We start from the raw sequence: 21,364 nt of genomic DNA on the forward strand, positions 1-21,364 counted from the left end.
CACATCCTCTTAGGTTACGAAGCTTGTCTTCTGCCAAGAGTGGAGGCATTTCAACAAGCTAATGTTCAGTATGAAACGGATTGTGGTTTATACTAACCCATACATACATTCTGCTTTTACTTTTCCCATTATTCACCTCTTTGCCTAGGGAACCTACATAAACCAAGACAAAGATTAATTGGACTTACTTTGAAAATCTGATGCCTATAAAAAATTTAAAATACAATAACTAAAAATATAGAGGTAAATCAGTACATCTTGTTCAAATGACCATGCATTTTGCAGTTGCAAAAGTAAATCAAGATCAAACGAAAAATATAGCAAGTGAAAAGGTATTGATGTTGCAAGAGAGAAAGTCACTTTGAAGCAAACTAACCAGGTTCAGGTTAGGAGTGAGACTGAAGATTGCTTCGAAGCTAACATGATCAGGAATTTCATGAAGAGAAATCAAGCATTTGATTTGGTCACAAGATCCACCCAGAGTAAATTATTTTAGGGTAAAATGAAATGTATGTATCTGATATTAAAAAGAAATTCGTATCAGAGGAGTTCTGCTTCATGTAAGTTAATCATATCCTAAGTAAAAGTGATTTGTGCTGCTATATTCAGTGTAACTACTCGTCCGCCTCGGTAGTAAACCAGAATCAGCCTGAGGCATAAGGCATCTTGATGCTGCTTTGGTGCTACTTCCAACATATCCATCCCTTAGAGTGCATTGAGCCCCTTGACTAAGAAAATTAACCTGCTTTCTAAAGAAAACGGTTTTACACATAGAAAGAAGAGGATGCATATTTGCACATCAGAACAAAGAACCTACATGGTATTCCAAAATCTCACAGGTGATTAGGTGTGAGGGGCAGGCAGAGCCAGAGCTTGTATCCACAAAGTATTCCCCAACCAGCACCAAGGGACAAGAACAGAGGGCAGTCAGCAAGCAGAGAACCTCCTCTCACTAAAACCCACAATTCAACTGCAAGTCTTTTGATATCATTAAACTTACTGCCATAACTACTCAAGATGAATTTTTTTAAAAGAAAAAAAAATAGGATCAATGAACACCTTAAAACCCTGAAGACAAATGAGGATAACCCCAAAATATATTGTTATCAACCATAACTTTCTCTCCGTTTTGTAGAGCGTTGTGAATCTTAGCACCAGGAGCCAGCACTTGCATTAATTGGGAGTCTTAGCATGCATCTACCAAAATACTTGTCTTCCAGCAACCCTGGGGAGAAGCACACAGTTGTGTTTCATAAGCAAAGAGGAGAATCAGACTTAAGCTCTTGTCACACTGAATATGCCCAATCAACGTAAATTCTTTATTTGTTCGTGGTGTGTTTGGATCACAGATACAGAGTGCTTTGAAATCAAAGGGAGTCTGCCCATGGACTCAACAAGCCTTGGATTCAGTCCTTAATTTATGAATAAAAACCGGTCTTTCTGGAATCTGAATCTCTGAGCTGATTCTAAACCACTCATGTTAGTTGAGTTTTACCACCAGTTTCACTGTATATAAAGTCAAGCGCTTAAAGAAAGGGCCATAATCTACTGAAGCCTGTATACGTCTTCCTGCTGCATCATCTAACTTGCAGCTGTGTATGATGACTGTATAGGGAACTACTCTTCCCCTTAATGATAAAAGTTTCACCTAAACACCTCAACATTGAAGCAACTGCTCACACACAGAGTCTATCAAATCTATAACTTGGGAGAACTGCTTAAAATTTGGTTAAATTTAAGTCCTACAGAGTTCAACCAGGTCTTCTTTCAATGCTCAATATTCCTGGCTGAAACTCCCAGCTTATCACGTGGAATTAACAGATGCCCTTGAGAAGGGCATATTACGTAGATCCACAGTGATGTGCACTGGGTAAGTAGGGCAACTTGTGGTTGCGGAAGAAAAAAACAAAACATGATAGTATCGTATTTGGTTCACAACTGTTGTACGAGACTGTTCAAAAAACAGAGCTGAGAACCTAATAAAACATCCACTACAGAAATGCAAGAAAACCTACTGTATTTTGTCAAGCAACATTTTTATTAGACAACAGATCCCCAGAAGACCTAGAAAATCATAGGCAGGGCTGATAATTCCAACATGCTAGGTCAGTGAGCACAGACCAAAAAAGGATGGTCATATGTCCAGGGACATTCCAGACATGAGCCACTAGCTGGATAGTAAAAATACAAAATCATTAAGCAGTTCAGATCTAAATTCTAGGTGGTTCTCCAAGTTCAATAAGGTTTCTCTTACCTATCTTATCAGAGGAGGAAAATAAAGTACATGTTTTGTAGAAATTTATAGGAACTTCTTCCAACAGAGAACCTTGGTAGGAATCACAGAGGTGTTTGTTTGAATACTGAATAGATGGTGATAAGGGAGAGCAGAGCAGGGTAGTTCTTACCTTGTGAGGTAGGAAAGGGGGGGAAGGCTTCTTGCACGCATGCAATATGGAGCAGAGCATGCTGAAGGCTCCCAGCATTTTAAACAGATATAAGCAGGGCAAATTGCATATGTCAAGGACAGAGAAAAATATGACATGAAGTGGTAAGACACTGGAAAAAGAATTTTAGCTATGTTGATGGATTTTTAAAGTGCTAGATGCTAAGCTTCTTCACTGATAAAAAAAGAAAAAAAAGTTTTTCAGCTAGATCTATGAGGGTTTTCATTATTTACAGCATATTATAGGATTGGATAAAAGGGCTTTGTTTGCTGGTTCTTGGCAATGTGATTATTTGCTGTTAAATATTTACAGATTTTTTTGCCCAAAGAGTTTTGGGGAAGGAGAGGGAAGTTGATTTATTTCCTTCTAAGTTTCCATGAAGCCTTCCAGGTTCACATTCAGAAACAACCAGCAGCAATTTTACATTTTGTGGGATTTGAGGCTTTGCTGGTCTTAAAAATAAAATCTTTGTTCCTGTTAACACAAATGATGCTCCACTTTTTAAATATAACATTAATTTTAAATGATTATTTTCTCTGCTAAGTAATCCTAAGTTTACATATTTTATGAAAGTCTGCCTAAATACACACCTTTTTTCCCCCATTTTCTTCTGCACATCTCCCTTTCGCAATATTTATCTTACCCAGGGGCCTGACATCTCTTAACTACAAATTCACTCTGTATCTGTGGCTGCAAACTAGACAGGAGAATCAGAGACCCAACTGGCTGAAGTCAACAGCAGTCCTCTCCATTTCCTTTCCCACCTGAGTAGAAATGGAGAGCCTAGGGAAGCTCAGAGACCTTCGAATCCTCTGAAGGCCAGCAAAGTAAAGAAGTCTAAGTATCCCCTGATGTGGAGGTGAGGACAGAGGGAGCAGAGGCACAGAGACAGTCAAAAAGTCTCTAGCTCCTGCAGAGCTCCCAGGTAGCAATACGGGCATCTTAGCAAGCTGAAAATTGTTCCCTTCTGAATCCTGGCATGCATCTCTTGCTATGAGTAGCCTGCTGTTCCTCAACAAAGATGCACAGGCAACAGCGACGCTGTGCTGAAGGACCTCTTCCCAAATCTGATAAACTGTACACACAGGAGGAAGAAGAAATGACCTAAATGAGCCTGGAATGATACTTTGAAAACACAGGGATCAGCCAGTGCTGTTGAAGACTGCTTGGGCCAAACTAAGCCTTGTGAGCTGTATTTCTGGCTGGATAACAGATCTCATTCCACAATGAATTACTGCATGTTTGTTCCAAAGGAAAGGTTTGCACAGGACATTGAAGAGTTGCTTGTGTCTTACTTTACAATGACAGCTAGGAACCCTACGTCAACATCTATAGGGCTGTGTTGTAATAGCCATTGCAGAAAAAAAGCTCAAAAATACACAGAATTTCCCCCTAAAACATTATGCTCTACAATACATAATAAAGCATACAAAGCTTCATTCCATTCCAGTGAAATACCCCAGGAACAGCACAGACATGAGCGTGGTGAGAAGGTATTAAAACTCTGAGGTTTTCCTATTCTACACAGCCTTGTCTTGAAGATAAATAAATGTGGTTTAGCAAGTGAGATACTAGGCTACACTTAAGCAAGAATGAAATCAAACACAGTTGTTTTAAAAATCTGCAATATAGTGTTGGACTTTCTTTGACTATATCTGAGCACTGTTATGAAGCTGCTGCATTTACTCTTTTCTCCACAGACAGCAAACTGACTTAAAAGGAAAAGTTGTATTCTGTCTTCTGCAGCCAAATGATAGAGATGTATGTCAGTGAAAGCTGAGAGCCCTCAGGCGTCGAGATGAATCCTCCTCTCTGGCAAAGGGGAAAAGGTTCATCAAGAACAAAAGAAGCCCCCTGCCCCAACCTAGATGTGTGAACATCCCTCAAAAGAATACCTTGCCCAATTAAAATCGACTCCTCTTCTACTCCATTATCAAGATAGCAACTCATTCTGCTAGCAAGGTAGAATAGTATTTGAAAAGTTAGTTGCCTCATGTTTCCATGTTGAAGTTCACTCTGAAATGAGCGATGGGAAAAAGACTGCAAAAACCATTCATACAATTGCAATTCATGGTTCAGAGCTGGACAGCTTGGCATGGGACGCAAAGCTCAGCATTATGTATTCCTCATTCAAGCCAAGCTCCTGTAAACCCATTGGAAGTTTGGCTTGAACAAGGACTGCAGGCTATAGTTGGTAATAAAATATCAAATAATAGTGCTTTACGTGTCCAGAGATGTTCTCTTTTTCTAAGAATTGCTTCACTTGTCATCTATTTTTCCACGTCCTGCAAAATTAAATGCTAATTTTATTTCTTCCCCTTCCCCCTCGTCCCCTCCCACTCAATACTGATCTCCAGAAGGAGCTGGCAACTCTGAACCTGCCAGAGGAAGACAGTTCTCACCTTGCAGTCCTAAAATTTCAGTGCTTCAAGGAAGAAGTTGCATTACATGGGTCAGTTTAGGACAAGGGGAATGAGTTTTGAATTTTTTTCCCTGAAGAGATCATCTCAACTTGTGGCTATACCTTAATTAGGCATTTATGGTTTTGTGGTAAAATCTCTGAAGCAGCTCCCAATCAGGATATTTTCAAGAATCAATTTTAAAGACTAAATTCATACCTAAAGTAATAGTGACTGTAATTTCCTGAACATTTTTCTCTCTCTTTTTTTGGACAGCAGGGGGTAAAAAGTAGTTTGGAGTTAAAGTATGAAAAAAAGCTTTCTAAGTGATAAGATCTTGGAAGAAGAAATTAAGCCAAATTAAAAAAAAAGAAAGTTCATTTACTGACTAATGAAATTATCAACTTTACTATGGGTTTATACAGAAACATTGCAGATCAAACGATAGATTTTTTTTTTTCCCCTGAAAGGCATGACAAGGGGATCAAGTTTACTAAAACACATAGTGAAATCAAGCAAAACTGCAGCCATCTAACTTGTGATTTCTATAGAGTTTGTATGAAAACCAGGTACAGAACAGTGTTTTCTTTAAGTGATAGCCACTTGGCATGGAGCATGGTTGACGACGTTTCAAACTCCTAATGCTTGTTCTACAATCCATCTGTGGTAAAATATTAACAAAAAATTAAAGCGTTTATTGATAAAGGGCATAGTCAGATGTCTCTCTCACTAGCAATGAATTGCGGGTGAAGGCTGACAGATCCAAGCAATTGAATGAGCCAGAAAAAAAATTGAAGAGAAGAAGGGAATAGATCACTTGATTTTGTAGATTTTCAAATACAGTTATCCACTGCCAGAAGTTAATAACTTTCAATTACCTGGGTCTGTTTCAGGCAAATGAAGTGTACTTATCTCACACCAGGCCAGGCACCATCAGTATCACCAGACCAAGTGCCACTGAGGTCTGGAGTCAATGACACAATAAGTGGTGGGTCAAGCAAGCTCTGGATTTTTATTGTTTTTTTTTTTCATCTCTGAGCAATTTAGCGGTGCAAAGCTGTCGAGAAGCAAGAAATGGGAAGAGCATGTGTATATTAAACAAGAAGACAGCATTATGCCTTTGGATTAAGAGGATGAAGGATCTTCATTATTTTTCAGGGTTATGAAACAAAAGATAGCTCTTGTCAGCCGTGACTTACAATCAGACTGAAATTGCTTCAAAGGATATAGGATGTAGGAACAGAGTACAAGAAAAAGGACAGCATAGTCTGGGACAGAAAGGGTCATTGTTAGTTCAAAAGGAACTGCCTGTCCTCCCATCGTGGAGATATCCAGCTACACACAGCAACTGAAGTGTGTCTGTACCTGGACATCTATCTCTTATGCATACAGCAACTCCACTGTTGTCAAGGGGCTAGTACATTTGAGTGGAAAGAAACTGAAAAAGTTGTAAATTAGTGTTGCAGTGAATTACCACCACTGCTGGGAGACAGTCAGTGTTAGGCTTTTCTGTCAGGACTATATTTTCTTTATGATGCTAACCTGCACGGAAAAAGAAAAAAAATAATAATTAAAAAAAGAAATCAGTAGATCACTAATGCCATTTTCATGAAAGATCAATGACTGCATCTCTGAAATAACCATGGTTATAAACTTTAACATCCCAGAGTAAGATCCACAGAACAAGAGAAATTAACAGGGATGTGAAAATCATAAACCAAAATTCTCAGGTTGCTGCTGTTATTTTACCAGCAAACCTGAAGTGGCTCAACTTGCATAGGCTGACAGGGAAAGAAAGGACATGAATGCCCTGCATACTCCTTGGCAGAGAATGAGTGCATCCCTGGTGGCAGTGGGGAGCGGGGTGAGCTGGGCACAGCTGGACACGATTGCCTCCTTCCAGACTAACCTGGGCACAGCTGGACACATTTATCTCTTCCAGACTAACCTGGGCACAGCTGGATACAATCGCATCCCTTCCAGCCTCACCGAAGGCAGCAGGGCTGGTACATTTACAGGCACAGTGTAAGCCTCTCCCTGCTCCTAAGCCATGAGCTCGTTCCTTCAGGTGTGATAATATGCTGCCCCTGATAGTAAGCAATGGTTAAGGTCACAAAATAACACTCAGGAGGCCAACACGGAGTCCTTCCCCCTGCTCCTGCACCAATGTTTCTTCTGGAGCATTGCTTTTGAACTTGGCTTTCTGGCATCCTGGCTTGTATCAGAAATAGTGTGGCCAGCAGGACTAGGGAAGGGATCGTTCCCCTGTACTTGGCACTGGTGAGGCCGTACCTTGAACACTCTGTTCAGTTTTGGGCCCTTCACTACAAGAAAGACATTGAGGTGCTGGAGAGTGTCCAAAGAAGGGCACAAAGCTGGTGAAGGGTCTAGAGCACAAGTCTTATGAGGAGCGGCTGAGGGAACTGGGGTTGATTAGCCTGGTGAAAAGGAAGCTCAGGGGAGACCTTATTGCTCTCTACAGCTGCCTAAAAGGAGGTGGGTGTCAGTCTCTTCTCCCAAGTAACAAGTGATAAGACAAGAGGAAATGGCCTCAAGTTGCACCAGGGGAGGTTTAGATTGAATATTAGGAAAAATGTCCTCACTGAAAGGGTTGTCAAGCATTGGAACAGGCTGCCCAGGGAAGTGGTTGTGTCACCGCCCCTGGAGGTTTTTAAAAGATGTGTAGATGTGGCAGGCAGGGACATGGTTTAGTGGTGGACTTGGCAGTGTTAGGTTAATGGTTGGACTCGATCTTAAAAGTCTTTTCCAACCTAAACGATTTTATTATTCTATTGCCACCCTTTGATAGGCAAGAGCAGCCAGACAAGGGAGAAGCTGTCCCAGGGCAGAGACCAGACTCAAGATACTCAGTCTTCTTCAGTTGAGCTGTAAGAGGCAAGAAAAACATAGCTGCTCTCTTCAACATAAACTGGTTTTTATATCTGTGAAAATCCAAAGGAAAAAAAAAATTTAAAATCACCAAACAGGCACTACTGGTACAGTAGGCAACTCCTTTGTGAATTGGCTCATTTAGGCATTCATTTAAATACAGTAATTAAGATTTAACACAAAACAGAAGCTGCTTTCAGATGTCATTTTGAAGGCCAGATGATCTCCTCTTTATTAATATTATAATTTTAAACTATTGTCAGCTGATTTTTCAAGGATCAAGCTGTGAGCAAAGAGAATACACAGCTGAAGTGTGTCCTATTTACGTAACACAGTCTCAATGAAAATGAGAGATTGATTATAAATCTGTGATACAGAGGATGGATAAACTGCACAACTAAATCTCAAGGTGCTTTATCTGGACGATAGGAGAGAATTTATAGTTTCAGCATCTGCAATTCACCTTTTCTGTTTAACACCTTATGGAAGAATGCAACAGCATTTAAGGCAACATATTTCTGAAAACCTTTATGAGAAAGCCAGCAGCTTACTGCAAATGAAAAATGAAATCCTGGAGGGAACACAAGCGCTTCTCTTCCTTTCCATAGGCATGCAGAACACAGGAACGCAGGGGAAAGCAATTAAAGTATGATGATTCTAAAGGGGAATAATTATTTCACAATTACTTGAGAACATTACATTTATTGCTCTAATTAGTTTTTATTTTCCAAATAGGCATTCTTGTTCCTTCATTTTTCTTGCACCTATGATGGTTTTTCCTGTTTTCCCACTTCTTTGCTAACGAAAGCTCAGCCTCGCTCTCCACATGTATTCTGTATTTTGTGACTTTAGCCCCTGGTTAACCTTGCCATGCCACCAGTTTGTTTTAATCAAAGGAAACCATGTCAGGAGATGCAATATACTTTGCAATTATATGAACACACAAGAAATAATCCGCTATAGGAAACACAGTTTGTAGAAATGAAAGGGGAAAAAAAAAAAAAATCACCTCTCCACTTCAGAAAGAAAGAGGTTTTTATATGCTTAAACTATAAAACAATGATTTTTCTCTAGAGTGTTGTCTTGCCAAAGTGCATTCCTTGCATTCCAGGAGCTTTCAAAAACTAAAAAGATTTTATACACCTTTCCCCTATATTGGCTCAAATATGTTATATTAATCTATGAATTAATTATGAAATTTGAATAGTCCAAATGCTCATAAGATATCAAACATCCTAAAATGCCAATGAAATATTTAGAGTTATTAAAGTTTTTAAAGCAATCATAACTGATGATTAATTTGGATGATGAATACATGTGGGGGAGGCTTAAAAACTTGTGAGATCATATCATAGGAAGTGGAAGATATATTTAAATATTAATGTGCTGAGAGTTACCATAGGTTAAATACTGAATGGGGTTCTAGGCAGCTACTAGAAAAGATGATGGGGAGAAGGACACCATGAAATCATAATTACTTAATCAACATCCAAAGATTTATTTTCCTTTCTGAAGCTCTTCGTCAACAAGTCAAGAATTTTCTTCCTTTTGCCTTGTTTTCCCTCAGTAGTGGCCTAAGGAATCTGTCATGCAAGGAACTTAAGTAACAACTCATAATACTTAAAATAAAGCTATTACTGAACCAAGGTTAGAATAAAATGCCAGTAAAAAGATGAGGCTATGGACTTAAAAAACAGCTGATACCCAGCTATCCATTTTCAGTTAGAAATTCATGGTTTGATATTCTACATATAAAAAAACCCAGATAGTTGAAAAATTATTTTTGACAGAATGTTGAGTTTTCCCTGTGGCAAAGTCTTTTTTTTTTAAAAAAATAATTTTATTATCTCCAGTTTATGCTGGGAAAAGTCTTATTTTGTAGGTTTCGTGTAGAAAGGAAAGTTTTGTTTGTTTAAAGTGCAAGAATGCCCTGCAAATGATAACATCCCTAACACTAAATACAAACAAACAAAAAGTACTGAAAATTTATCTTCACTGCCTTTTTAATCAGCATATTGCACATACATCTGATTTCAACTCATCTTGGATTAAAAGAGGAAGGAATTCAAAGACTAAATACTTTTATGCTTAATTGCCATGGAACACCAAGCAGTTGCACATGGACTGCTTTAAGCATCATGTATTTAATTGACATTATACCCAGCTTTCAAAAATTGAAGTCAAATTTGAGTTTGTCTCAGTAGTAACAATCACTATTACTCATTTACATTAAAGGTAATCCCAGGCAGTGGAATGTGTATCATGGAATGGAAAATCTTTGGTGGTATTGCAGAAATCAACGCGGAGGGTTAGAACGACGAGTGTTTAATCCTCAAAGCAACCACTTTACAACCATCCAGTTGGCATGTAAGTCAGTGAAATTACTAAGCAAATTACACTGAACTCACATTTTATAACTGCACTTAGTAACCATTAACCCTCTCCTACCCTGTCCAAATATACACCTACACACATTTCCACCTATATGTTTTCTTCAAAATTGCTTCTTCCACACAGTTAACACACACACAGGTTACGCATAACATCAGTCAAACAATTTCTGATCCTTTGACTAGAGCACTATCCAAGCGGTCTCTTTGCAAGCATTTATGATGGCTAGAGCATCCAACTTGCCATCTGCCCTCAAGAACAAAAGTTCATGCACCTTTATGCTTCATATCCTAGAGTATCTATTTTCCAGTGCCATTTCATTAATTCATTTTTATTAGTAAAATTGCCATTCAGTTACTAAGCAGGTACACTGATGCCATGCACACAGTTTAATTATACTAGTCATGCTCGAAGTATCTGATGTTCTATTTTACTTATATTTAGCTAGATAATAACAGCAGCAGAATTTGGAAGGAAGCCAACATTTAAGAGCAATTAACAGTCTCACAGAGGTAAGAAGAGTGTTTTAACTTTGACTATTATCAAGCTGGCAGTTAACTTTCACAATAGGTATGCGCTGAAAGTTATGCTTTGAAAATTCTCCTTTTTTTGTTGCTTGTTGAGAGAATAGATGATTCTGAAAATAATTCCCTTCACAAAGAATTTTTACATGTGTAAAGAACAGGAAGTGTAAGCGATACTGTATCGTACCAATTTCCTAAAACATCTGATATGTCACCAGCATTAAAAAAAAAATAAAATCTAGTTCTAAAAATTTTCACTGTGAAAGATAAGAGTTTTAAATATATCTTGCTAATTGCCTCACTCTAAAGTAGGAAATTCCTTTCTGCTAAAGACTGAACTAAGCTATACTCAATGGCTAGACCAGATGGTGAGGTTAAAAGTTTTGTGCAGCATCGTAACTTGGAGCATGCTCTGCGATGCACTGTGCCACCCCGCTGAACGCTGCTGGCGTCTCGCTGCACGTCCGGGGTGGGCCAGCTAAAGGGTAAGGTGCATACGTGCCTGTGACCCCTTATGCGTAATCAAACTGCATTCTTGTCAGCACTGATTAGACCAGAGAGTTTGGGGACTTGCAAATAAATGTGTGTCACCACTTGGCTAGAAGGACAAAACAAAGATGGTTTTAAATAGAGAATTACAGAGTTTTAGAAAGGCAGTGTAGCAAAGCTTCCACAGTCAGCATTTAGTTTCAAGATTTTTTTTTTTTTTTTTTTAGGAATAGAAGCTCCCTTACTTAACAGCAATTTTGTCTTGATATTAATTTGCATGCATGACACATGATCCCTTGAAATCATACATCTTCACAGTTACTTAGATCAGCAAAGCAAAGCTTTGGAAGCACATCACAACACGACCACTGACAATGCAGGAGGTAAAGTTTTTTTTCTTCAAGAGATTACAAAGTCCCCCCCTAAATATATGAGAAACCAGCACCAAATCCTACAAGGATGTGTGTATTTAACAATTCCATTATTAAACTTCTGTATTTAGAGATCCACTTAGAAGCTGACATATCTCTAAAGTAAATTTTGTTTCTTTGGACACACATCAAGATCTGCATCTGATGAACACTGACTGTGTTTCAAGCTGTGTTAAAATATATTATGGATGCTTCCCAGAGAAGAGGAGTATAAAGATAGCAGTGCAGAGGCAAGAGTTTGACACGGTACTCCCCCCTCGAGGGGCAAGTTGGAGATAAAGTTATATAAGCCTAAGTGACAACAGGGCATCATCAGCAGCAGTTAATAGTGCCTTTGAGCTTGGAGATGTTTGTTAGCAGGATCTTTTCTGAGTGCCCGGAAGGACAGCAGGTAGAAAGTCTAATCAAAGCTGAGACGATGAAAACAAGGGAAAGCTCGGCTGTGGCACGTCCCTACAGAGGGCTGCAAAGCAAGCGATGCAAATGTTCAGCTGTAACTTTGTACCCTAATAGTCAAACCTATGCAATTTTTATGCAAAAGGGGAGAAATACAGCACCTTTTCCAAAACTGACTGGTGCCAATAAAAGCAGGGATCTTCCAACGGGAAAAACAAAACACAGCAGAGAACTCGTTTGAATTTAAGATCATGAAATAGAGACAACGGGCAGCATTTATGCAAACACTTTGCTGTCCTTCAAGGACTGTAAAAATAGTGTAAGTCATCCGCACCAAGTAGCTTCTCCCCCTGCCTCTTTCCCCTCTCCCACACACTTATAAAATCTCATCTGCCCGAACAACTGGCCACTACTGGGTATCTCCACGCAGAACACTGCTGGTGAAAGGGAAAGCACTCCACCTTAGGAGAAAGTTTGGTTGCCAGTAGAGAAGGTAATAAAAGTCTGAATAGTCTTAGATGGGGGCACAGTATGCAACCTGATTTGTGCAAATCGCAGGTGACAGTCTCTGCTGCACACACGGGTTTATTTACACTTGTAACTTAAGCGCTGCCTCAACCAGAATAGCTCCAGTGCAGAGTCAATGCCAAAGCCTCTCGCTTCATTCTAATGTAACTCAAACCACATTTGTCATCCTGATGAAAGAAGGAAAAGCAACAAAATAAAAGACATTTTGGATACTGTAAAAGTGCAGCACAGTCCTCAGCCTTCGCATCTTTCAGCAAGTAACTATTTCCTCCTTTCTAGCTTTTATTTCTTCATATAACACTTAGGTTACCTGAAAATCCCTGTCAATTGGCAATGCCCAAGAGGATGATAATAGAAACTTTCAGATCGAGATTAATGGAGTAGAGACGGGCTAGGGGAATACTTCTTTTTCTGAAATTCCAGCATTCAGCACCTTCCGATAAATCTCATCCCCAGTTCAACTGCATGTAGAACAACCATCCTCACCCTAATTAACACTCTCCGTACCAGGCAGCTGACGGGGACAGGACAAAAAAAAAAAAAAAAAAAAAAAAGAAAAATCCTTGCTTTCTGCCTGGTCCTACTCCCAGTGGATGCTTAGTATTTCATTTGAATTTGAAAACTGATGAAGCTTTTGCAAGAGGATTTTTATTCTGCCGGGGAAGCGCTGAGGTAGCACGGGTGGGTCCGGGCTGGGTGCCGGGGACAAGTGTCTGCTGTGGCGGAATTCCCGCGGGGCGCGGAGGAGAGCGCACTCAGTTATGCGCGACCGCGGTGCGTTTCTCCACGTTGCATCAGCAGCGTATCAACCCCCCCACTTTACCCCGCCGCCCCTCGCCCGCCTTTACCGACCTGCCGGAATACTAAACACCCCGCTGCTGCCTTTGGGGGGGGGGGGGCACACAACACGGAGACCACCAAGTGACTTGGGAAGGGGGTGGGGAAAAAAAAAACGGGGAGGGGGGGAGGACCCCCCCTTCTCCTGCCGCGGAGGGGCGGGGGGACCCGGCTGAAGCCCCGCGCCCGGCGGCGGGGGGTACCCGGAGTCCGGGGGGTGAGGAGGTGTTGGGGGGGGTGGGGGGTGGGTTGGGGGGGGGGGGTATAGGCGGCAGCAGCCCCGCCGCCACTTACATTCTGTCAGAGACCAGCAAGCGGCCGTCGACCATCATCTCCGGAAGGAAATCCAGCTTGAACGAAGAAGTCATGCTGGGCTCCGGGGGCGCCGCGGCGGGCTGGAGGGAGGATGCGGCGGGGCTCGGCGGATCCCACAACTGCGCCGGGCGGCGGAGAGGCAGGCACAGGTGCGGAGGCCTCCCCGCGGCAGCCGCCAGCCCCGGCAGTTGTCACATTTCTCTCCCCCTCTTGGTTTTTTCCGCCAATCCCCTCCGAAATCGACTGCTGAGGCAACTGTCGGTGGAGCGCCAGGTGCTGAGCGGGGAGGCGGAGCCATCTCCCCGCTGCGGCTCCCCGTTAACCCCTGCGCCCCCGGCGGGGCCCGCCGCCCCGGGGAGAGGCCTAGCACTGCCGCCGGGGGTGGGGGACGCGCCCCGCGGTGGAAGGGTGTGTGGGGGTGTGTGTGTGTGTGTGTGTGTGTGTGTGTGTGGAGGGGGGGTGTGGGGGTGCCGCCTCGCCCGCGGGCAGCGCCCGGCCAAACTTTGAGGGCGGGGGCGCGGGAGGGAGGTGAGAGGCACCCTGAGCCCCAGCGCCCGACGGCTGCCTCAGCAGCGCTCCCCCCCCACCCGCCCCACGCTCCCGTCTCGGCTGTGCACCCCCCTGCGTGTCCTAAGAGGGGGGGGCCGTGCCCCCGCGGAGTTAGCAGCCGGGCACCGTCGGAAAACCCTCTGCTTCAGTTCCTACGGGCACACGCGAGTGGTTTGAACAGACCCAGTTCTTCCCAGTACGGTAGGAAGGCGCAGTCGCCACTGCCAAACTGGGAGCACTGGGAACATTGAGGCAGGTTGCTCAGTGCAGGCTCTCCCTGCTCAAATTCCTGCCACTCGGACCCTGGCACCCACTGAACGCTCCAAGTGATGTTACTGGCTCGCCAGACTAGCAGTAACTCTGTCCTCACTGATCAAAAATACGGATTTAAATAAGTAACGACGGAAAATCCTTCCTCGTGCCTGTAACCTGGCCAAAGCCCGTTCCCAGCCACGCCGCGCTCAGACTTGGCCACAGCCAGGACACAGAAGCGGCACCACCAAGACAGACGCACACAAAATTCCACACATACAAATAGCTGGAGCCACCCCCTCCACGCTACCACCCCCTGAAAATCTGTACAAATTTTCCTTTGCATCTCCAAAACCTACTTGCTTCAATACAAAGCAGCTCCAGGCAAAAGAATATTAACATATTTACGAAGATTACTGGATGATCTGAGCAGTCTAGACAGACAAAACGTTTCTCTGCATTGTGTGTGCTTCTCCTTCTGAATACCTCTCCAGGTTTCATAATTTGATATGTTCTGGATAATCAACGCTTGAAAAAGTAACAAATGGAAATTAAAAACTACTACACTTAAACTTTTCAGAGTATTCTAAAATAAAATTAAATTGACCAATAAATAAATATGCTATCAGTCAGGCCAAGTTCTATTTAAATTTTGACCAACGTCGATTTGATAATAAAAATACAGACCAGGCAAATTTTCAGAGTCCGGTTTATTGCACCAAGAGACTTTCCCATTTTAAACAGTTAAAAGGAAGGAAAACCCCTCAGGCTGCTAAAATTTTTGCCTACTTTGCGAGTCTAAAGAAAGAAAAGGTTCACTTGGCCCTCAGCATAATCCCCGCCGGACAGCTGCAATCCTGAACAGATATCTATAGTGTTATTAATCTGGTCTGTTCTATATGTTCACATACTGTCCTCATCACCATGGCACCTAAACATCTATGTAGAAATGCACAAAGCAAAGCTATGGCTCCTCTTTACTAAACCAATGACGATTCCTCTACGCCACCAATCCGTCGCAGCGTAGGATTATGCAGCGGATAAAAAAAATAAGTGCAAAGTGGAAATAAAAGGAGAAACCAGCACAACTTTCTTCAGCTGGATGCAGCCACCTGGGTTTTGATCTGAGGCCTCCATGGTGGTTAATCCAGCCCAGAGCAGAGTTGGATTAACTTTCAATTTCAAAATCTTGCCACTGCAGAAGGGGCAGGTTTTAGCTCAGAAGAAATACAGGCTGCTCAGTGAGGATGAAGATATTCTTTTAAGCAAGAAGTCTCCGCCCCCACTTCACCCTGTGCGGCTGGATCTGTACCTCTTCATCATCATTTTTTTTTGGTACATGCTAAATCTAAGGGACTTCAGTCTCACCAGACTGTCGCTTTTAAGGACCACATTCCCACTGCTGCTGGATGAAAAGTAGATCCACGCTATGCACAGGATGCAAAGGAGGAAGGAGGAGAGGATCACAAATAATTTTGCTTAAAATCTGCATATGCAACAGTGAGATCTTTATAAATTTGCTCCATTTCACAAGGTGTAAGTGCTTAAAAATGCTTCATTAAAACGTATGTTCTTTTGAAATATTTATTTTCCTTTTAATTACATGTGAATTAGCTGGAAGAAGCTGTAGGGAAGCCCTCTTACTGACTTAAGCCTTCTCAGCAGTTTGTTAAATTCTAGCCTCAAATCCCTTGAGGGAATAGTGGATTCAAAGCAGCTTTTAATCATACTATAAGGAGGGTGAAGTAGTATGTAAGTAGGTCATAGAGAAAGCATTACAAGTGCATAGGTTATTGCTTTAACAACTACAGTGTAACACACTTTTCAAAGCACATTTGCTTTTGCCATTTAAAAGTTAGAGACAGGAACAGGGTCAAATGCAAAAAGAAACCCTCTCTATAAAAGATACCGAGATATGACTCAAGGAGAGCTTATAGGGAGAAAATGCATTCAAATAATTTGGTTCTCAAACATAAATTATGTAGTGTCTGCGTATGAATTAACTCTCAAATGCAGAGGGTAAGTGGTGAAAAACAGAAAATGAAACCCTGAATGTTTCACACACTGTTACAGGCTCAGCTCTGTTATTTGTAACGTTAATGCCAGTTTTTTGAGTGGCACATGTGCGCAGAAAAGCAACTTTTATTAAAAATGAAGGAAAAAAATTGAAGCTTTGGTCCGTTACTATAGTACAGAGGGAAATGGGGAGGGGGAATGGCAAATGAAGCTGCATTAGTTTTCACAGCATAAATCAGACAATAGATCTAAACAGTGGCTTAGAGGAGCTGCATTATTCCTGCACTATCGCTGCCCGACGATATTAAGCTTTTTCAGCTGGTGGAGCATATGGCAATTTTGAGGAAGGAACCTGGAATTTGGAATCAGCAGTTCTCGGGCTTTAATCCTATTCCAGCTACAAATGTCACCTCCTATCCATCCTCCCCTTGTTTTAGAGGCCCAGACCCTGCTCGGCCCTGCAGTCACATTGTTTACTCTTTGTGCCTCGGTTTCTCCATACATCTGAGCGGGGCAGATGAAGCAATTCTACCTCACATTTGCAGATTAGTCACCATTCAAGCAGCGTTTCAAACACAGAGCTATATGCAATTTCTCCAAACAATTCAACCTTTGAAAACCGAACACCTCTTCAGTGAAAAAAAAAAAAAAAAACCCCACACAAAACCAAACCCCGCAAAAAGTTCAGCTGGAGAAAGACGGGGGTTGAGCGGTGGATTGCTGTCAAGCGTATGAGCTCACTCTGACATCACTGCCTGTGGCTTTCATTCAGCAAGTGACAAAGAGAGTGGACACCCCCTTCCCTTCCAGATCCCACAGCCAAATCCAGCGTGGAGCTTACATCACATCCCCTCTCCAGACCCCCTCTTCACCCTTTCCTTAATTGCCATTCTTTTAATCAACTTGCCCCCCAGTATTGGGCCAAGGACATGCTACTGTTGGAAGTACTTCAAGGGAAACTTTCCGAATGACTTCACTCTCTCCCAAGCCTGCAAGGCAGTATGAAGAGAGTTCAAATCCTCTGCTTTATTCCCCCCTAAGCCAATGAACATGCTCGGGATTCAGCTTATCTCTGGCATCAAAGCAAGTTTCTAACAGAGGCGGCAGAAGCAGAGCTCAGCGACGGCGGTGTAAATTTGGAGCAGGCTCAAATGACTTCAGTGGAATCACTCAGGATCTTCCACTAATGCGAGGGGGAAAAGAAGTCTGGTCCAGATAGCGTTAGTGAATGCAAATGAGATGTTCGCTATCTTTCACAAAGAAATAACCTCCCAGGGAAATCATGAGCCTGAAAGTAGTAGCACAGCTAATAGCAGAAAACACAGCATTTTGGTTTGTGCGGCGGGACGTGAGCCTACCTGCCTGCAAGGGGTCGAGGAAGCCCATCAGCTTAACTTTTAGTAGCAGACTTCTGGAGGGACAAGAAAGAGGGGGAAAAAAGGAGAAAAAAGAAGAGCAAAGCACAGGAGCACGAGTTACACAAAGCATTTTGTCAGAGCTAAAGAATGGTGTAAAAGCCATAAACAATTAAAGCAAAAAGTAGTGCATTTCTTTAAGTGGCAAAAAGTAATGGACCTGATTCTGCACCATTTTACCATTTGTGAAGATTTTGATTATTTGTAACAAATCTGTCTTTGTCAGTTAGGTCTAACGTTAGAATAAAGTTTTGCAGTATGAAGCCTTAACCTTTCAGTAAGAATTTTCTATTTACAAAGCCAAACACACAACAGTCTTCCCTTCATCTTATTCTGAGAAATAAAACAATTTGCATATAACCAAAACCCTTTCAAAAAGAAAACTGAATTATTGCTTAAAGCTGATCAATGAATTTTAAGTCTTGAAATCTTAGCCACTTGTGAGGCTCCCCCCCACTTCTGTGGGCTATTGTAGCTAATCAGTAATTTTCAGAAATAAACGTCATTTAAAATTACCCTGTGAAAAGGTACCTCAAATTAAGCATTTCTAGAGCTTTCACTTGAAGCACATTGATATTATGTAAACTTGGTTGCTATAGTAAAACTTCCCACTCAGTTCTTTTTTTTTTCCTTCCTATTTTATACCACTGAAGAGTGATTTCATCCCACTGTGGGTATAAGGCCTTTGTTCCATTTTGTGGGTAATAACTCAATCTTTCCGAAAACAATTAGGCAATATTTTATGGCACAAGGCAGATGCTACAGGTGATGGAAGGCTTTTAGGAAAGGCCTTTAATTTGGACGAACACCCTACTTTGCTAAATAGCATGCAAACACTTGGGATAGTCAATCATGACCCTCAGGTCCAATCCTGCATAGTGCTAGTGCTGAGCAGGACCTGGCCAGTAGCATTTGCTCCGGTTGGGCTATCCACAGTGCTCAGCACTGCATTTAGCAAATACTAAAGTAGTAACACGTAAATATTTGCAAGACCAAGTCTTACTGTTCTGTTATTTATTTATAGCCCTATTGAAGAGCATCACTATCGATCTGTAGGTGTTGCTTTTGTGTAGTGCCTTGTGCATATAGACACAAGACCAAGACTTTTGTCAACCCAGTCCTATCTGAACTTGACAACAGGCATTGACTGTTTTTTCCTTTTTTCTTCTTTTTTTTCCCTTTTTTTTAATGAACTACCTTGCCTTCTCACCTGCTGACTGATTCCATCAAAAACCAGGAGGGAAACTGGGACACTGCATGTCCTGGGTAGACCCGATTTCCTACTAGACAGCAGGTGCATTATTTATGGTCAAAAAAAAGCACCTTTCCAAACAACCCTGGAAGAGAGAACTTAATAGTGCTGGATTTGGCTATTATATTATCTTCACGTGAAAAACTATAATCTTGTATTACTTAAGATAGAAGGAATCACACATGTGGTGCTCTTGTCTGTGTTGCTCCATCCTCACAATGTGCAAGAACCCTACTTTATGCCTTCTCAGGGCAGGGGAAAAAGCATACTGTTAACCAAAAAACCTTCCTCCCCACCATCCAAACCCACAGGAACAAGTACTAAGAGACACAAAAACCTCTCTCATTTTGTATAAATTTCAGATTTCTGAAGATTTTTGCCCAGCTAGGGAGGCTGGTTATTGGGAATCATGCAGGATCAGGGAACTGGATGGTGAGGATGGTCTGAACACAGCAAAAGGCTGGAGGTGATGCTGGAGGGCAGCTCCAACTCCAAAAGCAATGGGTGAAGGAAAGTGTGAAGTTCTAATGTTGCATCAGCAAGGCATGACATTGAGTAAGGGACATCAAAAGAGACAAGACACCAAATGTAGACTTATTTTTAAAAACAAAATGCAAAGAAATCTGAGGGATTTATTACAATATCTGAATTAACCTACTGCACTCCACTTCTAACAGCAAGACTTTCGCAAGGTTAACCTCCATCTTCCTTTCTCATTCACTTCTACCACGCTTTTCTTTCTTTTTCACTGCAAATGATTGGATCTCACCTTACGCTGAAATTGTAACATGTTTTAGGTAGGAAATTTCACAGTTCTTTTTTTCGTTTCATTTTTTCGTGAAGTGCCTAGCATACGTCTTGGTCCTCAAAAATAACAAACAGTCACCCTGATAATATGTAAAGTAACTATCTTTGTTTGACATCATTATTTCCTGCAGACAGAATCCATTAAAGCTCACACATGAAGGGCAGAAAGAAAAGGCTCTTGCAGTAACTGTAAGGCATTCAGACATGCAGAAAACTGCACCGTGCCTGGTTTGGGGTGGTTTTTTTCCCCTGTAAATGAACAGCGTAAGAATTGCCGTGCAGGTCAGATCAAAAGGTCCATCTAGTCCATGACCCTGCCTCTGATAATGGCTTGTAATGGATGCAAAGAGAAAGAGCATGAGTATGGCAAGTGCACTGTGACCCTTCCCACCTTCCAGCAACCAGTGGCTGAGGGACTTCCTAGAGTCAAGGACTGCATCTGAACCAAGATGCTTAACAGGCTCAAAATTGCTGATTCAATTTTTCCCCCAAATTCTCTCTCCAAAAGGAACATTGATGAAGTCATATGTTTATTACTCCCAGAGCTGTCTGTTAAACAGGCTGTTCTTAACAATTTCAGAGATTTGGGGCTCAGTACAACAAACAGGAAAATTGGCTTTCTTTTCTGAAGCAAAACATTAAACCCAACTCAGTGTTTAACATAAAATGTTTCGCTTCAGTAGAGTCACAATAATTCATCTGCAACTTTTAAAAAAAAACCCAACATAGTGATAACAGAATTTTGTAAGGGAAAAATGCCAAAACCATGAGGTTCCTAGGGCAGGCATCTAGTTTGGCATCCTTTTGTGAGAAAGGCTCTTTAGGAAAAATTTTGGTCACTTTGGATTGCTATATTCAGGGGTGGGGGTTAACTGAGTTAAATGTATGTTCATCAGCCGTGCACAGACAAATCTCCATATGATTCATTGGAGCAGCACTGCAGAACACCTGGTGTTGCCGATGCAGTTCTGTTAGTGTTTTGTTATTTTTAAAAGGGGTTATATAACTCTCTCATTAAAATTAAATGTGGGTTGAAATGATGCAGGCAAATTCTCAAGCTTTAGAGTGAGCTTCTTCCTCGCAGTTTAGCTGAAAATAGATCATTTTTAGGCAGAAGAGAAGGAAAATGAAACCAAGAGGTTGTTACAGTTGAAAATCGAGTCTCTAAGAATTTAAGTTTTCTGATAATTCACCGTTTCCTTTCTAGAGGGCCTCAATTCTTCAGATGCTGACCTGCAGCTTCCAAGGAGAGCAGGTGCAGGATTTGAATCTTAAATTCACTCTGTAGCACAGCTATCGTATCATCCACAGCTATCTACACTTGCAAGGTTCAATTTCCAGATGATCTACGTTCGGGTGCCCTTGCTTTTCTCTTCGCTCCTCTATTTGTCTAAAAGGGATAGTAAATTCCCGTATCCTCTCTCTGATTT

The 21,364-nt window shown here is 41.7% G+C and overlaps 1 protein-coding gene across 8 annotated transcripts in view; it reads right to left on the reverse strand.

The window, feature by feature from the left end:
- The window catches only part of CELF2 (CUGBP Elav-like family member 2), a 386,251-nt gene that overhangs the window by 238,580 nt on the left and 126,307 nt on the right, over window positions 1-21,364 (reverse strand). For 3 of the 8 annotated variants that reach the window (XM_074828033.1, XM_074828031.1, XM_074828032.1), the window contains exon 1: window positions 13,623-13,870. The exons of the other annotated variants lie outside the window; for them this stretch is intronic. In XM_074828033.1, the coding sequence (XP_074684134.1) occupies window positions 13,623-13,696 (74 nt within the window). In that variant the 5' untranslated portion in view covers window positions 13,697-13,870. Of the gene's footprint in view, window positions 1-13,622; window positions 13,871-21,364 lie in introns of those variants that run through there. 8 annotated transcript variants of the gene reach the window in all.

This window comes from Strix aluco, chromosome 5, assembly GCF_031877795.1.
Source record: "Strix aluco isolate bStrAlu1 chromosome 5, bStrAlu1.hap1, whole genome shotgun sequence".
Taxonomy (NCBI): Eukaryota; Metazoa; Chordata; class Aves; order Strigiformes; family Strigidae; genus Strix; species Strix aluco.